The 20,295-nt window shown below is 37.4% G+C and overlaps 1 protein-coding gene across 1 annotated transcript in view; it reads left to right on the top strand.

The window, feature by feature from the left end:
* Window positions 1-20,295, top strand: part of LOC117922337 (midasin) — a 63,512-nt gene that overhangs the window by 17,488 nt on the left and 25,729 nt on the right. Inside the window, exons 22-38 of the mRNA XM_034840450.1 lie at window positions 50-243; window positions 346-400; window positions 1,920-2,070; window positions 3,424-3,497; window positions 4,445-4,592; window positions 5,408-5,506; window positions 5,660-5,760; window positions 5,887-5,976; window positions 6,069-6,134; window positions 6,264-6,428; window positions 6,542-6,749; window positions 6,846-7,741; window positions 7,865-9,382; window positions 9,466-9,646; window positions 9,735-9,800; window positions 18,771-18,853; window positions 18,948-19,199. Coding sequence (XP_034696341.1) covers window positions 50-243; window positions 346-400; window positions 1,920-2,070; window positions 3,424-3,497; window positions 4,445-4,592; window positions 5,408-5,506; window positions 5,660-5,760; window positions 5,887-5,976; window positions 6,069-6,134; window positions 6,264-6,428; window positions 6,542-6,749; window positions 6,846-7,741; window positions 7,865-9,382; window positions 9,466-9,646; window positions 9,735-9,800; window positions 18,771-18,853; window positions 18,948-19,199 — 4,347 coding nt within the window. The remainder of the gene's footprint in view (window positions 1-49; window positions 244-345; window positions 401-1,919; window positions 2,071-3,423; window positions 3,498-4,444; window positions 4,593-5,407; window positions 5,507-5,659; window positions 5,761-5,886; window positions 5,977-6,068; window positions 6,135-6,263; window positions 6,429-6,541; window positions 6,750-6,845; window positions 7,742-7,864; window positions 9,383-9,465; window positions 9,647-9,734; window positions 9,801-18,770; window positions 18,854-18,947; window positions 19,200-20,295) is intronic.

Below are 20,295 nucleotides of genomic sequence, written 5' to 3'. Positions count from 1 at the left end.
ACTACTTCCCAGTTCCCCCCCTTCAGTTCTCATTTCTCCCCTTTTGCAGGCCTTGGCTGAGAAAGGAGGGTCATCTCTGGAGATAATAACTGCTCATCCAAATTTTTTTCTTCTTGCTACAATGAACCCTGGCGGTGATTATGGAAAGAAAGAATTATCTCCAGCTCTTCGCAATCGGTTTACTGAGATATGGGTTCCTTGTGTTAGTGATCTAGATGAGCTTAGAAGTATTGCTCTGCAGAGGTATGTGAATTTTGAGATGCTTACTCTCTAAGGATAATTGCGGTTAGTTAAATTGAAACTGTTTTTTAATTTTGTTTCCTTTTTATTTGCTTGTTTCTGCAGATTTTCCAACCCCAAAATCTTGTGGATCGTGGGCCCAATGCTCAATTTCTGGGAAGTATGTTCCATTCCAATTTTTCATTATTGCTCTTTTGGTTTTTTCTTTTACTGCTCTATTAAATGATGGGTTTTGAGAATTGCTCACCTGATAGTGCTATATGCCGATTTTGATTAATGTTTTGCGCCTATTACTTATATCGAAATTTTGGGTCACAGAAGTCAGATAATCCCCTTAATCCATATTCAAGTCTGTTATTTTTTTTATTTGAAAATTTACACTTCCGTACTGCTTGCTTTATTATGAATTGCATGTATGCAGTAATAAACTATATTTTCTTGGTTCATAAATGTTCAGTCCTGTCTTGGCAATGTTAATTGTTTATGCTAATTGAGTTTCTATCTCACAATCTGATGGTTGTGATCAATTTTGTCATCATTTTAATATTTTGTGCATTAAAATTTGCATTTCATGGTATGTTATTAGCACAATATTCAACTAATTTTTGTGTGTTCTATATTAAAGTTTGTTGCTAATACATAATGTTCTGTGGCTGTTCACTGGAATCTTTTTGGAGCTTTATTTAGCATACAAATATGCTAAATGTTAACTACTTCTGTCCCTTTGTTAAAACATTTTTTGAACTTCGATGCATTTGCACATGAAGCCTATATAAATGGAAGTGCTACTGTTTCATCTAAGCGGTTTATATCTGGTTAGGTCAATGCACCAAAACTGCTGAAATTGATTCTAAATAAAGTATGAGTCTCAAGTATGTGACACTCATATTTGTACATCAGTTTCATCATTTCAAAATGTCTATTTGGAGGAATGGCAGCAGTAATAATGGTGGCTAGAATTTTTCTCTACTATCTGTTTGATGCACTTGTTTATTCTAGTAAAGTGTTCTATTCAAAATCTCTTGTCGAATTTCTGTCTGCAAAAGGCCCTATTTTCTTACTTGGCTAGAAGAGCTCCTAAGTTCACAAATTATTCAGTTTGAAATGCTCTAGTCTCCTAACAACATGCACCAAAACACTTTCATATTGACGAAATACTTCCAGATTGCTGAAAAAGTACTGCAAACTGGGCCTTAGTGATAGTTTTCTCATATGTCTGTGCTGGATGATTTGTTTTTCTCATATGTCTGTGCTGGATGATTTGTTTTTGGTTATATTTGTGTTTCTGAATGCAGTTAATCACTATGAAGCTCCTTGGACCATTTTTTGAGATTTTTTTCTTTGTTTGTTGTTGTATTTTCATAATCCCAATTTGGTCTTTAAACATGTTGTTCTGCTGGTATCCTCCATTGTGAATCTATCTGCTTTCCTTCTGCTCCTATATTGTTTCACAGGTATATTGCATGAATTTGCTACTGGGATTCTTTAAGTTATTAATAATAATAATGGAATTCCTAAGCTTCTTTGAACAAGCTAATTCACTAGGTTATTACTTGATATTACTGGTTTTGTTGTTATTTATTATTGTATTGATACCCCATTGTTCTTCTCATTTTATTTGTACGCGTCTTGGACTGTTCTATTTACTAGGTTGTTGCTTGATATTTTCTTCTCTGCAGTGGTTCAACCAGTTACAGACAGGGAGAGCGCTAACTGTGAGGGATCTTCTTTCATGGGTTGCTTTCATCAATGTCACTGAGAAAAGTCTACAACCTGATTATGCTTTCTTGCATGGGGCTTTCCTTGTTTTGCTTGATGGACTTAGTCTGGGTACATCCTTGCCTTGTGTTAGCTGCATATTGTCTTCCATGTTCAGACAATGTTCTTGTTGTCTGATATGTTAATTTCGTCTTAATTAATCTTTTACAAATGAATGATCTTAGATGCCAACATTTTTTATTTTTTTATTGATAAATCCACCTTTAGTACTTGATGAGTTCAGTTGATGTAGGATTCTATAATGGAAATTTTCTGTGGCTTGGTTGTTTCCCTGATGGATGAACTCTTTTCTTTTAATTATGCATTTTCTCTCCTTGTAACTCTAGAAGGTTTGAAGTTCTTATAATGTTTCCAACTGATACCCTTTTTTAGGTTGTCTGTTGTTTTCATGCTACAATATAATTTTGATTAGTTTTGGAGTTTATTAAAATTACAAAAGAACGCTCATGGATCATCTTGGAACTCTTGTACAAGCATTCTTGAAACATGCTGTAGAGGGTCTAGCCATTGAGGCAGGGTTTAGCCTTGTTGTTGGAAGGCTTGAAACTAACCAAGTTGAGGGTGTAAAGGGAAATTCTGTGATAGTCATGCCTTTGTTGAAAAAGAAAAAGATTCATGGAAGTTGGATTAGGTGGCTTCCCCAAATTTTTTATATTGCTTCAGAGTTGAGTTGCTCCTTTTGTAGGATTCTTTGAGTAGTTAATGAAGTGGTGGCCTTCTTGGCAAATTGGGGGGCCAAACATTTGATCTCTTTTGTTTGTGATTCGCTACTTACATGCGGAATCCCCTTTTCTTGCTTTTGATCATATTGATATAAAGCTGTTATGGGGGAAGGAGTTCTCATCCTTCTTTATACTTAAATTATTTCATGGCAGTGCAATGCTTGGTCCTGATAAAAAAAATTCCAATGCTTTAAAAAATGCTAATACAACTTAGTGCTATTCTAATTTTCTTTAACCTGCATGTCTGTCCTGTGTTGACATGACCAAAAATGTCGAGACTATGTCATACAGTAAGTAAAAGTAGTTGATGCAGTATGTGTCAAAACTTCTAAAACATCAAATTCTTTCTAAGCATTTCTACAATAATCTGGCTTGTGGTGGTTTTTCTATGTATTATGTTCTCTGTTCTGTGTAATAAAATGTAACCATGGATTAAAATATATATGGAATCTGGGATGATACTACCTATCAATGGAAGTATCTATTTTTGAGTTCAAATGAAGCATGGCTTGGGGTAATAGGTGTTTCTCTGGCTGTAACTTGTTTTTATCTATTTATTTACTTTAGTTCTGTACATCATTGCTCGTTTTGAATTTGACCAGTAACCTTTCTTGTTTGCATCTGTGTTTTTTTTTTCTTTAAATATATCTGTTAACATTTTCTTTTGCACATGTTTTTTCAGGAACTGGTATTTCTAAAGAGGATGCTGGGAAGCTAAGAGAGAACTGTCTGTCTTTTCTTGTAGAACAGCTAAAGGTGTTCTTTTGGTCTCTCTTGCACTCCTTGTACTCATTGCTTCATTAATTCAAGATATTTTGTGCTTGTTTGTCCTAGATCAGATATGAGTGCTTTGTTTGAATTAGAGGTGGCTGGATTTGTTGGTTTGAATATCATGACATTGCTAAGGAGAGCGATGACTCAAGTTGATTGCACTTAAAGAGGGAAATAAGGGCCTGTTAGACAACAAACGTTATTTCCTAAGATCTTCCGATGGAAAAACAGATTCCTGTTGTGCATTGTTGCTTGAGAAAATGTCTCTCATGTGGATTGCTGTTCTCTATATAACAATTGTGGGAAATAAATGTGATTTTTGTCTGAAACAAGAAATACACACAGGAATTTGGAAAAGGAGAATTCTAGTGGGAAATGATTGAGGAAGCATAAAGGAATATGATGAAGTAGTTTAGCATGTTTTCATGGACTCCTATGCATTGTTATTGTCTTTTCCCTTCCATTTTATTTGTTTTTCTACTTGCTTTCATCACTATTTCTCCTGCTACTCTTGTTTTCCTCATTTGATCATACTATTTTGAGGCATGTTCCTGTTTTCATGTCTTGTGATATTTCTTGCTAATGTTTTTGATGACTATGGTATCCTGACTTGAATAGAAAGCTTAGTCACCACTTACAAATCTAGGGATCTCCTAATGGTTTTTGAGAAACCAGTCTCCATTGAGCCCCCACACTCACCACCACCAACCCCACACACACCAAAACCCCCCACACCAGTAGTAATAATTTTGAACCTTAGGAAATGGTTTGGAGTGTCTAAATGATGTGTGAGGAATGTACACTTTTATTTTGCACTTGGACATTTTAGTAAATTTTTGAGTTATATAAGTTGTTTTCTACAATAATTTTATCATACATTGTACGGTGTTAGAGTAAGTTACTAGTGATGCTTTTTCTTTTTTCTGCTACAGTTGGCAGATCTTTGTTTAGTTGTCTCAGAACTTTCCAGAATGGAAAATTATAGCTGGGGTGATCTTGGAACAACAGCAGATTCTTCATGCAGTAACAATATGCAGCTTGACAATCACTTTGGTATCCATCCATTCTACATTGAAAAAGGTAATGATTTGCATTTTGTAATAAGTATCTAGTTGCTACAAATTCTTCCTTTGATTGTTGATTTTTTTCTTTATTTTATTTTCTTTTCTTATTGTCTTTAATTTGTTCAATTGTTATTGGGTGGGGAGGAGCATATAAAACTTAAAAGCTCTTAATACATGCATGCTCTTTGCAATAGAAAGTTTGTTAAAATTTTTCTTTAATCTTTCATCTAATCTAGTGCTTGGTAGCATTGTTTTCATTTTGTACTTTAGATTATACTGCACTCATTTGGAACTGTGATTAATTTGTGGACTAGAACATCAACATACATTGATAAATTGCAGTCACTTCCTTATGATTTGTTTACATCTTGCTGGAAGAAAAGTTTGAGTGGCTTGAAGCTGAATTCTTTTGAAATTACATCTTTAGCCCACTTAAAGCTGGCATCTTGCCCAAAAGTTGCCTTTTGCTACTTATGGGGTATAGAAATCTACTCCACTTCAATTCTTCCTTATGAGCCTCTTGTACTACTACATTTAAAGGCACTCCCCTCAATGTTATTCAACTTAATTGGCATTTGGTTTGTAATTCAAAAGGGGTGGATAACAATGAGAGGAGCTCTTATTGGTTCTGATATATAGCCATAATTGGACTAGTTTTTTTTATAGGTTTCCTTGTATGGTGAAGGAGCTTAAGTCATATTCTGATCAGATTCTTGTTTTTTGTGGGGAGGATTCCTCATCGTTCTCTTGCTCTTTTTTATCAATATACATTATATCTTTGTTTCTGATAAAAAAAAAAAAAAATTGTTACAAAATCTTGTTTGTTTGCAGGTGATCAAAGTTGTGAAATTAAGGGATTTGAATTTTTGGCACCAACTACCTGCAAAAATGCTTTTCGGGTACTGCGGGCTATGCAGCTTGCGAAGCCTGGTATGTCTTCATACTGACTCTGCTTCTTCTTCCTCAAACCCCACAAATTTTGCACAAACACAATTACCACAAACTCCTCACCCTTATGAAAAACTATCCTCTCTGGAGTATGAATTCGTCTCTAACACCATAAATTGTACTTGTATTTCCAAGTTTTATTGGAAGGTAGTCCAGGCGTTGGGAAAACAAGTCTAATTGTTGCCCTGGGTAAATTTTCTGGGCATCCTGTTGTAAGAATAAACTTATCTGAGCAGGTATGACTGCCCTAATTTTTCTTGTTGTCCTTCCATGTCTGTTTTTCTTTTATGTAACCTTTTACTTTTGCGTATTACCACTGAAGCAGTAGTTTTCTTCTTACATCATGCCCATATTTCTTGCAGACTGACATAATGGATCTATTGGGGTCAGATCTACCAGTTGAGAGTAGCGAAGGGATAAAGTTTGCCTGGTCTGATGGGATACTCTTGCAGGTTGAAGTCTCTTATTTTGGATTGTGTTGTCTTTCTTGTTTTTACTTAGGATGGCTGCTTCACTTTTTCTGTTGGTTTTCTGCACTCTGCAGGCTCTAAAGAAGGGAAGTTGGGTTTTGCTGGATGAACTTAATCTTGCTCCACAGTCTGTCTTGGAGGTACTTCATGAACCACCTTGCATTTTCTCTGTACTTGTTAATTTGATGCCTCTGCTTGTGTTTAAATTTCTTCTTTTGCATCTTATCCCATGCAAAAGTTGACTACTAACAGAATTTCATCTTTATTAGGGTTTGAATGCAATTCTGGATCATCGAGCTGAGGTCTTTATTCCAGAGCTAGGTGTTACATTTAAATGTCCTTCATCTTTCAGAGTTTTTGCTTGTCAAAATCCTTCTTCTCAGGGTGGTGGCAGGAAAGGCCTTCCAAGGTCCTTTCTCAACCGTTTCACTAAGGTATTCTTTTGTCTTCTTATTTGGAGCTATATGGATGTGTCATGGGTTTGAACATGATTATATATACAAATGCAGGGCCTTTTTGGCAATAAGTTTCATTTTTTTGGTTCCAGGTTTATGTGGATGAGTTGGTGGAGGATGACTATCTATTCATCTGTAGTTCACTCTATCCATCAATCCAGAGGCCTATACTTTCGAAGCTTATTTTATTTAATAAGCGATTACATGAGGATATCATGTTAAATCACAAGTTTGCTCAGGATGGATCCCCTTGGGAGTTTAATCTTCGTGATGTGATTCGGTCGTGTGAGATTATAGAAGGTTACATTTCCTTGCTTTTTATCTTTTCTTTTACCAAATTATTCTTATTATGCCGAGATGTTGCTGGTTCCATAACATTCATGATATTACATTTAGGTGCACCTGAAAAGTTGAAACCTGATTGCTTCCTTAACATTGTCTATGTTCAAAGAATGCGAATGGCAGCTGACCGCAGAGAAGTCCTGCGGCTCTATGAACAAGTTTTTCAGGTGAAGCCGTATATAAATCCTTATCCACGAGTTCAACTCAATCATCGATATTTAGTTGTGGGGAATACCTCCATTAGAAGGAATCATTTTCAGTCATCTAAAATTTCAAACAGTCAGCTTAAAATTTTGCCCGGAATTCGTCAAAGCTTGGAAGCTGTGGCCCATTGTGTACAGCGTCAGTGGTTATGCATCTTGGTTGGTCCATCATCATCGGGTAAAACTTCATTAATAAGGTTACTTGCTCATTTGACTGGCAATGTGCTAAATGAACTGAGTCTTTCATCTGCAACTGACATATCTGAACTACTTGGATGCTTTGAACAATATAACGCCTTCCGCAATTTTCGCTCTGTTGTTGGTCAAGTTGAGTGTTATGTAAATGAGTACTGCAGTTTGCAACTAGAATCTTCAATGGAGGCATTTATAAGTGAAAGAAGAGATATGATTACTGGATGGCTTGCTGTCTTGTCAAGTATGGATTGTGGTCCATCATCAACTTCTGCTTCTACTTATATGGAAGATTGGAAGTGTAACCGCAGTTCTCTATGTTTGCTTGTTGAGATCATTGAACACCTAAGGGTAGACCTGGAGAAAAATAAATTGCCTGTGTCTTGGTCATGTGAGGATCTGAACAGAACTCTGAAGACAATTTTAAAGTTGCAAGAAGATCAGCAGAAAAGAACAGTTGCAGCAAAATTTGAATGGGTAACTGGACTACTGATAAAGGCTTTGGAAAATGGGGAATGGATTGTTCTAGAGAATGCAAATCTTTGCAATCCCACAGTATGTGAACTGTTTTATATTGATAAATTCTTGTTTCTAAATTTTTTATATCCTTTCTCTGTTATATGGCTATCATGTGTATGTCTCAAATTTTACAATCAACATTATTTCTTTTTAATGCAGGTTCTCGATAGAATTAATTCTTTGGTTGAGCCTTGTGGATCAATCACAGTTAATGAGTGTGGGATTGTTGATGGAAAACCTTTGGTTGTTCATCCTCACCCCAATTTTCGAATGTTCCTTACGGTTAACCCAAGCCATGGAGATGTATCACGAGCAATGCGAAATAGAGGAGTTGAAATTTTTATGATGCAGCCGTACTGGCCACTTGATCAGGAAAGTGACTACTATTTTGAGGAGCTCGAACTAAAAGACGTGAAGAGATTTCTTGTTTTATCAGATATCCCTGGTGAAAAGTTGGTTGAGGCAATGGCTAAAGCGCATATCTATGCTAGGGATGAAGGTTTAGGACTTAATGTACACATTACATATCTTGAGCTAGCACGCTGGGTTCAGTTATTCCTGCAACTTCTCATGAATGGCAATCAGCCTCTGTGGAGCCTTCAAATAAGTTGGGAACACACATATCTATCTTCTTTAGGGGAAATTGAGGGAGAATATATTATTGCACATGCAAGAACTTCTTATTTATCAGCAGTTGAATTTTCAGAATTTGATTCATCACTAGGATGTTCTTTGTGTTTGCCCGGAGGATGGCCAAGGCCATTGAGGATAAGGGACTTAGTGTATCACTCAAGAGAAGTTGGTGTGAAACAAAACTGCATGTATCTTGAGTTCCTTGGGACTCAGTATGCTTCATGTGAATTAGGTGTTGCATGGGATAGGTGCCTTGTGGGCAAAGCTTTAACTGCCAGTGTATATCCAAGGATGGATTTAATGAATGTGAAGATCTTAAATCATATCTTGTTCCCTAAAGCTTCAAATGAGATGCTTGTAAACTATGATAGGCAAACCAAATTTAATGCAGCATTGATCGATAAGATGCTCTTGTTTGCTGCCAACTGGACAATTGAACAGGCCACTGAAAGTGATCTTAAGCTGTATCTTCTCTGGTTTAGCTGGTTTAATTCTCGATTACTTCCCTTCTGCCAGTTTTTCAATTCTTTTCTCACTCAACTCAAAGAGGAGTTAAAGCATCCTATTTGGAACTGTATAATTGGCTGCTACCGTGAGCTTATATCCCATCACCAAGTGGATTTAGACTCACAGTCAATTCCAATGCTTTCATTGGAGTTAGTTGATTTAATTGGATCAGATGACATGTCAAAAATATCCAGTAGACGACTCTGCAATGCTATTAATTCCATAGGACTACTGAGGCGCAGTCTTCAACAGTGGAATGCTGAGAGTGGGTATAATTTCACTGATGAATCTCGGAGTTATATACCAGTGTTGAGATCTCTACAAGTGTTAGAAGATGAAGTGCTTAATGCACTTGTTGAATCTCCTTCATTTGATTTATTGATTCAATTGCTCACTAACCTCCTTGAAGATCACATTCTATTTTGGAATAGTGTTACCTCATCCAAGTTTGACTATTTGCTGATATCTTGGCATTCCTTGATGAAGGATGCCATGAAACTGAGAGATTTCTTTCCAAAATCAGTTAAACATTTACTGGTAAGGTCTTGTTGATATGCAGAAGGTTCCCTTCTTTCATATGATGTATTTTATGGTAAATTGTGTTACTTTGCATGCCATAGATGGAGGTCAGAGATCTTGATAGAGTTTCACTTTGGCATCTTCATTCTCAAAAGTCTCTGCTATGGGTTTATGGCGGTCATCCAAATATGCCCTCTTCTGCTGATCTGTACTGGAAACAGCATAAACTTTTATGTTTCTGTGAGTTTGTTTGGCCAACGAAGACCAAATCATGGGAGCAAGGTATGTCTTCTTGTTTTTTTTTGTTTTTTTTATTTTATGTCAGGGACAGTAAATTCATTAAACTGATTTTTCTTTTATTCTGTGATAGTGGATGATCGTCTCATTGATGCTGTTGTATCTTCCAGTCCTGACCTTCGCTTCCTCGCAATGCAAGGTTCCAATGTTCACATTCTCTTATGACTTTTTGCTATCTGTTTATTCTGTATTGGGCTGTTGAACTGGATTTATTACTACGAAAGTGTTAAGGATATCATCCTCACCATTGAATCTTTTGCTGGTATCACTTAAATTTGGTGCTTATTTTTTGATGTTTCTCCTACTACTGTCAAATTGATTTTTCTAGTGCTATTATTATAGTAAAATGCATTGGTGACTGTCTTAGATACCAATCCATTCAAGTGGGGACCAGCTTCATTCAGGTTTGAAAACATGTGGCTACTCCACCACGATTTCAAGTTTCAAAGAAAAATATAGCTTATGGTGGAAGGAATTTCAGGTTGAGGGGTGGGATGGTCATAGATTTATAAAGAGGCATTAGTATATCAAAACACAACTTAAAAAATGGAATAAGATATCTTTTGGAGATTTAAAAAAGAGGAAAAAGAATAGCCTCAAAGGCATAGCTAGCATTGATGCTCATGAGCAAAAAGGGAATTTATCTCCAGAGCTTCTAATTCTTAGGTTCTCAAGGAAAGAGGAGATGGAGGATTTGTTGTTAAGGGATGAGGTGTAGTGGAGACCAAAGGCTACGGTAAGATGAGTATGTGAAAAGAGAGAAAAGGGAGAATCCCTAATTTTTGTTATTGAAAAACTATTAACAAATACATATTGGACTTCGTATATATATACATGTTAGTGGGACCCACAATACAATAAGGAAAGAAAAGGAAAAGTAAATAACTGAAATAACTGTACACTATCTAACACTCCCCCTCAAGCTGGAGCATATATGTTATATGCACCAAACTTGTTACAAATGTATTTAATTCTAGGACCTCTAAGAGATTTAGTAAAAATATCTGCTAGTTGATCATTTGAATTGACAAAACTAGTCGCCACACATCCTGATGCGATCTTCTCTCTAATGAAGTGACAGTCAACTTCAATGTGTTTGGTCCTTTCATGGAAGACTGGATTGGATGCAATATGCAAAGCGGCTTGGTTGTCACAGATGAGCTTCATCTGTTCATCCTTTCCAAATCTCAACTCCCGAAGAAGATGTTTCAGCCATATGAGTTCACATGTTGCCAGAGCCATAGCTTGATACTCGGCTTCAACATTAGATCTGACCACTACATCTTGTTTCTTACTCTTCCAGGATATTAGGTTACCTCCAATAAAAACACAATACCCGGAAGTGGAACGTCTATCTGTGGGTGAGCCAACTCAATCTGCATCTGTGTAACCAACAACCTGGGTATGACCTTTGTTCTTGTACAACACACCTTGGCTTGGTGTGCTTTTGATATATTGAAGAATGCGGATTACAACATCCCAATGGCTATCACATGGTGACTGTAGGAATTGACTAACAACACTTATAGGAAAAAAAATGTCTGGACGAGTAATGGTGAGGTAGTTCAGTTTACCTACAAGTCACCGATATCTCCCAGGATCTCCTAAAGGCTCCCCCTGTCCTGGTATAAGTTTGACGTTTTTATCCATAGGAGTGTCTACCGGTTTACAGTCTAACATACTGGTTTCTTCCAAGATGTCTAAAGCATACTTCCTTTAGGAAAGAACCACACCAGAACTGGATTGAGCTATCTCAATCCCTAAGAAATACTTGAGTTTCCCCAAGTCTTTAGTCTGAAAGTGGGTGAAAAGGTGTTGCTTTAGTTTCTGAATACCATTTTGATCACTGCTTATAATGACGATGTCGTCCACATAAACTACCAGATAAATACACTGCCCCGAAGAGTTATGATGATAGAAAACAGAATGGTCTGCTGTACTGCGGAACATGCCAAACTCCTGAACAACAAAACTAAAACGGCTAAACCATGCTCGAGGAGATTGTTTCAAGCCATATAAAGAACGATGTAACCTGCACACTAAACCAGACTCCCCCTGAGCAACAAAACCAGGTGGTTGCTCCATATAAACTTCCTCAGCAAGATCCCCCATGAAGGAAAACATTTTTAATATCTAACTGATAAAGAGGCCAAGAACGCATAGCAGCCATAGAGAGCAATAGACGAACATAAGCTATCTTGGCAACAGGAGAGAAAGTGTCACCATAATCAGAACCATAAACCTGAGTATAACCTTTAGCAACTAAGCGGGCCTTAAGGCGATCAACCTGACCATTAGGGTCAACCTTAACTATGTAGACTCAACGACAACCAACTGTAGATTTACCAGAGGGTAAAACAACAAGATCCTAAGTGTCATTGGAGTGTAAAGCAGTCATTTCATCTACCATTGCCTGGCGCCAACCTGGATGGGAAAGAGCCTCAGGGGTGCTCTTGGGAAGAGAAACAGAAGATATAGTAGAAACAAATGCAGAATAGGGTGAAGATAATCGATGGTAACTCAAAAAATTGTAAATGGGATGAGGATTACAAGTAGATCGATTACTTTTCCGAAGAGCAATGGGTAAGTCAGTTGAAGGAGGCAGAGCCGGGATAGGAGAAGCTGAAGGGATAGGAAGTGAGTCAGCAGGTACCTCGGCCAAAGAAGGAGGAACAACGACACGATGACGGCGATGATAAACCTAAAGTGGGCGATAAAACACTGCATCAGGTGGGGAGATAATGGGAAGGGGTAAGACTTCAGAAATAGGAAGAGACTTAGAGGTGGAGAAGAATGGTGAGTCCTCAAAGAAAGTGACATCAGCGGAGAGAAAGTAGCGATGAGTCTCAGAGGAATAACAACGCTAACCTTTTTGAAGTCTGAAATATCCCAAGAAAATGCATTTTGTGGCTTTGGCAGAAAGTTTGTCTTGTCTAAGAGTGAGAATATGAACAAAGCAAGTACAACCAAAAACATGAGGAGGAAGGACATAAAGTGGTTAGTCAGGGAAAAGAAGGGAATGAGGAATCTGATCGTGTAATACAGATGAGGGCATACGATTAATCAAATAACATGCTGTAAGAACAGCATCCCCCCAAAAACGAAAAGGAACATTACTATGGAGAAAGAGAGTACGAGCTGTCTCAATAAGATGTCGGTTCTTATGTTCAGCTACTCTATTTTGTTGAGGAGTATGAGCACAAGAAGACTGATGAAGGATCCCATGTTGGGACATAAATGAAGTGAATGGTGCAGAAAATAGAAATATTGAACTGGGTTTGGATTTCAGCATAAAATTTCTGGAAAATAGAGAATAATTTAGCTCGATTTTTCATTAAAAATAACCAAGTACATCGAGAATAGTCATCAATGAAAGTGACAAAATACTGAAATCTTAAAGTAGACGCGGTCCGACAAGGACCCCAAACATCAGTGTGGACAAGTTCAAAAGGAGACTTTGCTCGATTATTCAAACGCTTTGGGAACGAGACACGAGTATGTTTCCCAAGCTGACAGGACTCACACGCAAGCGACGACAAAGATGAAAAACGAGGGACCATTTTCTGGAACTTGGATAGACTAGGGTGGCTCAGGCGACTGTGGATGAGGAGGAGAGCATCAGTGGAAATGCAAACTGCAGGAGTTGAAGGCGAGGTGAGGTGATAGAGGCCTTGAGACTCACATCCTATGCCAATCGTCTTCCCTGTACTCCGGTCCTGCAAGGTCACAAATTTATTAGAGAAAGTGATAGAACAGTTAAGAGTGCGAGTTATTTTGCTGATGGAAATAAAATTAAAAGGACACTCAGGGGCATAAAGGACATAATGGAGAGGTAGGGAAGGAAGAGGATGAGCTAAACCAAAACTTTTAGCCATAGTTTGGGAACCATTAGCTAAAGTAACAGTAGGTAAGACAGAGGTAGTAGTAATAGAAGAGAAAAGATCCTTATTACCAAATATGTGATCAGAAGCGTCAGAATCTAGAATCCAAGGTCCAAGAGAAGATGTGTGAGTAACACAAGCAGAAGCATCACTAGTCTGGGCAACAGAAGCAACAAAAGTTGACTTGGTGGCCTGATAGCGGAGATAGTCATCATACTCACTGTCAGTGAGGGAAGTACCCTGAGATGTGGAGGAACTGGGAGGCTGAGAATCAGATGACTGGGCCACGTGGGCAGTGCAGGGAGGCTGCCCATGTAACTGATAACACCGATCACAAGTGTGGCCAAGCTTATTGCAATAGGTGCAATGAGGACGTTGGCCTCTACCTCGGTTACCACTGCGTCCTCCTCGAGAGTTAGTTTGAGAAACTAACACAGAAGAATCTGAAGTGTTATCAGATGGCAAAGTCTGAGTGGAGGAGATACGGAGGAGGTGAGCAAACACATCATCCAAGGATGGAATGGAGGAACTGCCAAGAATCTGATCGTGGACGGTCTCAAGATCTGGATGGAGGTTAATAAGCATAAGAACCATGAAGAACTTGTCAATCTGTGTTCGTTAATCCCCAACATTAGTAGTAAGAGGCATCACGGTTAAGAATTCCTCTTTAAGAGAGGCAATCTGGCTAATATAAGTAGATAAATCCATGTCTTGTTGTCTGACATTGACAATAGAAGAAGCCTCCTTATAAATACGTTGGATGTCATTCATGTATAACCCTTTCGCCTAATTCCAAAATTTAAAGCATGTTTTGTAGGCCCGAAGATGAAGCAAAATCTTAGGATCAACTGATTGCCATAACACATTACATAACTGTGCATCTATCTTCCTCCATTGTACTCTATCAACCTCAGGGATATCTGCCTCCTGCGTGACAAGGTGATCCTCATAACCTTGACCCATAAACCAAAGCTCCACAGAGGCAAACCAGGACAAATAATTTTCACTGCCAACCAATTTCTTCGAAGTAATCATAGGAGATCTAGATATGACAGAGGAAAAAATGGAACTTGTAGTAGCCATATCTACTTATCTGGAGAACGAAATATGTTTGGATCAAAGAGAGTCCTAATACGGCTTCAGATCGCGGTTGAAAGTAGAAAAATCGAGGATCCACGACTGTGAGAGACCAAATAGTAAAGAAAAACAAATATGACACTACTGGAAAGGTAGAAGAACACTTCCTAAGACACGTGCAGGGCTCGAGGTGGAGAGAAAGTCACCGGAGGTCGCTGGAAAGGCTGATTAGAGGGCCGACGGAGACAAAAAAACCCCAAAAAATGCACTTGCAAGGCTCGAAAGGGACAAACATAGATGGAAGGTGGCTAGACGACGTCAGGTGAGGCTGGAGGTGGAAGCGTGTAGCCGGAAAGTGCTCCATGCGCCGGCGCATGAGGTTCAGGCCGCCGAAGAAGAAACGCGCGTGGCCGGTACGTGGCTGAGAATCTTCCTTCGGTGCTTTGACAAAACTTGAAGATCTCCTCCTTGCGCACCTGATGGTATGGTCAGTGTCAGAAAAGGACTTCGTTGGAAAAGTCGCCGGCGGTGAGGGTTTTTTGATGGCGATACGGTTGATCAGAAAGTTTTAGGAGATGGGAAATGTGACCGGAATGAAACACGGTCACTGAAAGGTTTCCTAGAATTGATTCACGAGTAAACCGGAAATAATTAGGTTTTTCTCCCTAAGCTCTGATACCATGTGAAAAGAGAGAATAGGGAGAATCCCTAATTTTTGTTATTGAAAAACTGTTAACAAATACACATTGGACTTGGGTATATATATACATGTTAGTGGGACCCACAATACAATAAGGAAAGAAAAGGAAAAGTAAATAACTGATATAACTGTACACTATCTAACAGAGTAAAAGAAGGGAATTGCAATTCTAAGATTAAGTTTTCCACTGGGTGGCTAATGGAAAGAGAAACAAGAAGTTCATCAAGTCCTTGGCAAATGTAGAAAGGACAACTTTAGATAATATCGAAAGCATCTCAGAAGAGATTTTTTTTTTTTTTTTTTTTTGGGAAAAGTTATATTCAAACCCCTTGAAGTTTCTTAAAGGTTAGAAGGGCTGGACTGGTGTCCCATTTTTAGTGTGCTAACTAGTTGGATTGCCCTTTTACTAGAAAGGTTGTTTGTAAAGTGCTAATTGGTTGGATTGCCTCTTCATTGAAAAGGAGGTTTGTAAAGCTGTCTTTGGATTAGATAAGGAAAAGGCTTCAAAGCTTCATGGTTTCACTATAGCTATGTTTCAAGAGTGTTAGGATGTGGTAAAGGAGGATTCGTTAAGAGTGTTCATGGAGTTTTGAAATAGTAGGATAATAATTCAAAGCACCAATTCCACTTTTATAGCGCATTTGTGCCAAAAAGAAGTTAGACCAACAACATTTCAAATTTCAGGCTTATTAGCTTAGTCACAATTCTATGTAAGATCATAATTTAAATTTTATTAGGTCGTATGTGAAGCGAGGATATTCTAGATGCAATATTGATAGCCAATGAAATGGTGAATGAGAAAAGACAATTTAGATAGGAAGGAGTAGTCTGGAAGATTGATTTTGAAAAAGCCGATGATCATGTGGATTGAGGCTTTCTAGATTATGCATTAGAAATGAAGGGATTTAGCCTGAGGTGGAGGACTTGGATGAGGGGTTGCATGTTTTTAACAAATTTTGTAGTCTTAGTGAATGAAAATGTTAGAGAATGGTTTAAAGCAACTAAGGGTTTAAGGCAGGGAGATCCTCTTTCCACTTTTCTCTTCAGGTAGTAGCTGACTTCTTAAGTAGGATGTTGTAAAGAGTGGAGAAAGGTGGTATCTTGGAAGGCTTCTTAGTAGGGAGAAGTAGAACTAAGGTGTCACACATGCAATTTGTAGATGACATCATCTTTTTTTCAAAAGCTTGCTAGGAAGATTTGTATGACCTTAAGTGCATCTTGATAGTTTTTGAGTGCCCTTAAGAACTTAACAATATAAGATCAATTTAGAAAAGAGCATTTTGTTAGGAATTAACATGAGCTACGACTGGATCACTACATTCATAAATGCTTAAGTGTAAAGTTTCTGAGTGGCTATTAACCTACCTAGGTATTCCATAAGGGGGAAAACCCTAAGGCAAGTGTTTTTAGGACTTAGTGATTGGTAGAATTTCACAGAGATTGGATGGATGGAAAAAAACTTGCTTATACTTAGGAAAAAGAATAACTCTAGTTTAGTCCTTTTTGTCTCACATTCGTGGTTACTTCCCCCCTTTATGTAAGGTCCCATCATCATTAGTGATTAGGATTGAGAAAATGCAAAAACACTTTTTTTAGCCAAGGGTTGGGGAGGGAAAGAGGGATTGCCTTAATAGTTGGGATCAAGTATGTAAGCTTAAGGAGGGAGGAGGTTTGGGTTTCAAGATGATTTCTTTTTTTAGAAATAGAGCCTTCTTGGGGAAGTGGTTTTGGAGGTTTTCAAGGGAAAGTACTACTCTTTGGCATAGGTCATATTAAGTATCTATGAAACACACCCTAATGGTTGGCATGCCAACATTTTAGTTAGGTGGTCCCATTGTTGTTCTTAGAAAGACATTACATAGATTTCCAAGGATTTTTCCTTTCATACTAGGTTCAAGGCAGGAGATGGGTCCAAGTTTGTTTTTGAGAAGACTTGTGGTGGAAAGATGAATTTTTTTGTTCTCAATTTCCAAATCTTTTTAGAGTTGTCACAACCAGAGATTCCTCTATTTCATATATTCTCGGTGTCTTGTATACCTTTAACTTTATTTGAAACCTCATTGATCTAAAGATAGAGAATCTTGAAAGATTTTTGTCATCTCTTGCTTGTGTGATTTTCTCACCATCTTCTTAGACGTGAGAATTTGGTTAGTATTGTCTTCAATCTGATTCACAATAAAATCTTTTTTTCTTCACCCTGTTCAAGCCATCAACTCTAGTTCTTTCCTCTTTAGAAAAATTCATATGGAAATCTAAAACTCCATCAAAGGTCAAGGCTTTTGCTTGGTTGGTGACTAATAAGAAGGTTGATACCAATGACTTGCTTTAGGCGATAAGATCTTTCAAAGGCGTTAGTCCTAAACATTGCATTCTATGCATGGGAAGTGGGGAATCAATTAGTCATCTCTTTTTACACTATGTGTTGACTTTGGAGCTTTGGCACAAGCTATTCAAATCAGGTAAGCTAGATTGGGTTCCTCTTTAAAAGTATAAGGGACTTGATGAATATCTCTTTAAGAAGTTTAGAGAGTACTATAAGAGGCAAAGTTTTATTACAAATCGCCTTCTCTTGTTGATTTGGATAGTGTGGCGTAAAAAAAAATGCAAAATTTTTTTAGGGAAAGTGGAGGACTTTAAAGACGATATGGGATCTAATTTATTTATATTCCTCCTTTTGGGCCTCTACTGCTTAAGCTTTTAAAGACACTCCCCTCAATGTGATTCAACTCAATGGAAAGTGGTATGTAGATCAAAGAGTTAGGATAACAAAGGGAGGAACATTGGTGGGGTTTGCATCAACCCCTAAGAGATGTGGAGAAGCTTTTGTTGTGTAGGTTCTTGTGGTATTCTGATGATGTACACTTCTAGTACTTTAGAGAAGATTTCTCCTCTTCTTCTTTTGATTGGAGTTCGTAAATTTTGGGAAGCATTCCTCATCTTTCACTTGTGATTTTAAATCCATATAAATGAATGTTTATTTCTGATCCAATATATATATATATAGTTTCTTGTGGTATTCTAATGATGTACACTTCCTAGTATTTTGGAGAAGGTTTCTCCTCTTCTTCTTTTGATTAGAGTTCGCAAATTTTGGGAAGCATTCCTCATCTTTCACTTGTGATTTTAAATCCATATAAATGAATGTTTATTTCTGATCCAATATATATTTTAAATCCACTTGTCACATGCACATAGACAAGTGGTGCAATGCAGATGGATAACAAATGAAATAAAAATTTTGGCCTTCTGTGGTGAATACGCGTAACATGGTGTATGACATTGCCTATTAATTTATTCCGATGGGGCAAAAACAATGCGTAATCTATATTGACAATACTTCAATATTCTTACCTATTCTTTGCTCTCCTTTTTAATTGTATTCTACATTTTCACATTCATTACATGGTTCTCCCTGATGCATGTGCTTTTCTGGTGATCCAATATTATGTAGGTGTTTGCATGTCGTCATATATTACTGGTAGATGTGATAAAGATGATGCCACTGTGGTTCAACAGTTGGAGGAAATGCATCAGGTTTGCGATTTGCATCTTTGATACCTTGGGATGATGCTGTCGTTTGCATTTATTTCTTCTATCAATCTAATGGGATTGAGTTCATTTCTGACAGATGCTTTTGGAAAGGTTTGAACATGAAAAGCACAAATTGGAAGCAAAATGTGGTATTGAAGAGAATTTATTTTTATTGGAAAATCCTGTTGCTTGTTGTGTTTTCTGCCCTGAAGTATTGTGCAGGAAGGCTGGCTTTGATAGCTGGCAGGAAACCCATTCTATAATTGACAGTACAAGTTTTTTTCTGGATATGGAGTTGCTTCAAGAACTATCGTTGGTCGTATTGGTTGATGCCAAAGAGTTACAACTAGTAAGATCAATTAAATTATTCTGTTCATGCTATAGCTTTTATCTGGTTGAGTGATGACTCTAGTAGCTGAGAAGTCCCTCCTTGGCAATTTAGATTGACCTGAAAGTGGGTGGGGAAGGGAAAAAAGAAGGTTGGAGGGTTTGATTTGGTTTACGGTTCTTGATAGTTTGTTTAATAGGTTTGTTAATCCTTTTATGGGTTACCAGTAATTCAACTTGCCTGCAGTAACACTCACAGACCATAATGCAGAAAGTTGAATAGATGGAATCATATGTGGAAACCTCCTAAGGTGTCACTCTACCTATAAAGTTTTACCAGACCTCGAGTACCAATGCTCTAAACCCAGGCCCAATTCAACTTCACACTTCGATCTTCTTCAATGTCCTGACTCCTTGATGACATGCTAACCCATTTGCCTTCTGGTGATATATAACTTTGGAATTATATTGAAGCATGTGCCTTAGCCTTTGTGGAACTCCCAAGGACATCACTCTTCACCATGAAGTCATGAACATATTGTATTTGAGATTGAGATTTTTGGTATTTGTTTCAAACTCAATGAGGGATAAATGAACATGAAAATAATTGATTTTTAATAGACTCCTCCCCTTCCTCCCCCCACCAAAAAAAAAAAACCTCCAAAGAAAAATATGAAGTCTCACACAAGAGGAAACCCTACCAAATTTCTAGGTACCCTTTCAATTTATAGATGTTCAAAACATAAAGAAACCAAGTAAAGTTAGTTTAAGAACCTATCTCCAATAACATTTTTCCAAATAATTTTCAAAGCCTTTTCAAATGAGTTGAATAAATTTTGGGAACCAATTTGTACTCCAAGAAATCATATTACAAGTTCAATAATATATTTATTGGAGTTGTTTTATTGAAAAAAAACTATGTATGTACGATCAAATTTGTGACATTCAGCAATAATATACAAAATCTGAAAACACATTTACTTTAAAGTGATGATTCATTTAGTTTGTATTTATTTAAGAATATACAAGAAAAGATGATATATGTATAATTATTTTTCAAATTTAAAATTAACTTTTAATTACTATGCAAAAATAGAAAAAGTACTCACTGTTAAATG

The sequence above is a fragment of the Vitis riparia genome, chromosome 9 (genome assembly GCF_004353265.1).
Source record: "Vitis riparia cultivar Riparia Gloire de Montpellier isolate 1030 chromosome 9, EGFV_Vit.rip_1.0, whole genome shotgun sequence".
Taxonomy (NCBI): Eukaryota; Viridiplantae; Streptophyta; class Magnoliopsida; order Vitales; family Vitaceae; genus Vitis; species Vitis riparia.
This window is presented reverse-complemented; position numbering and strand designations above follow the sequence as displayed.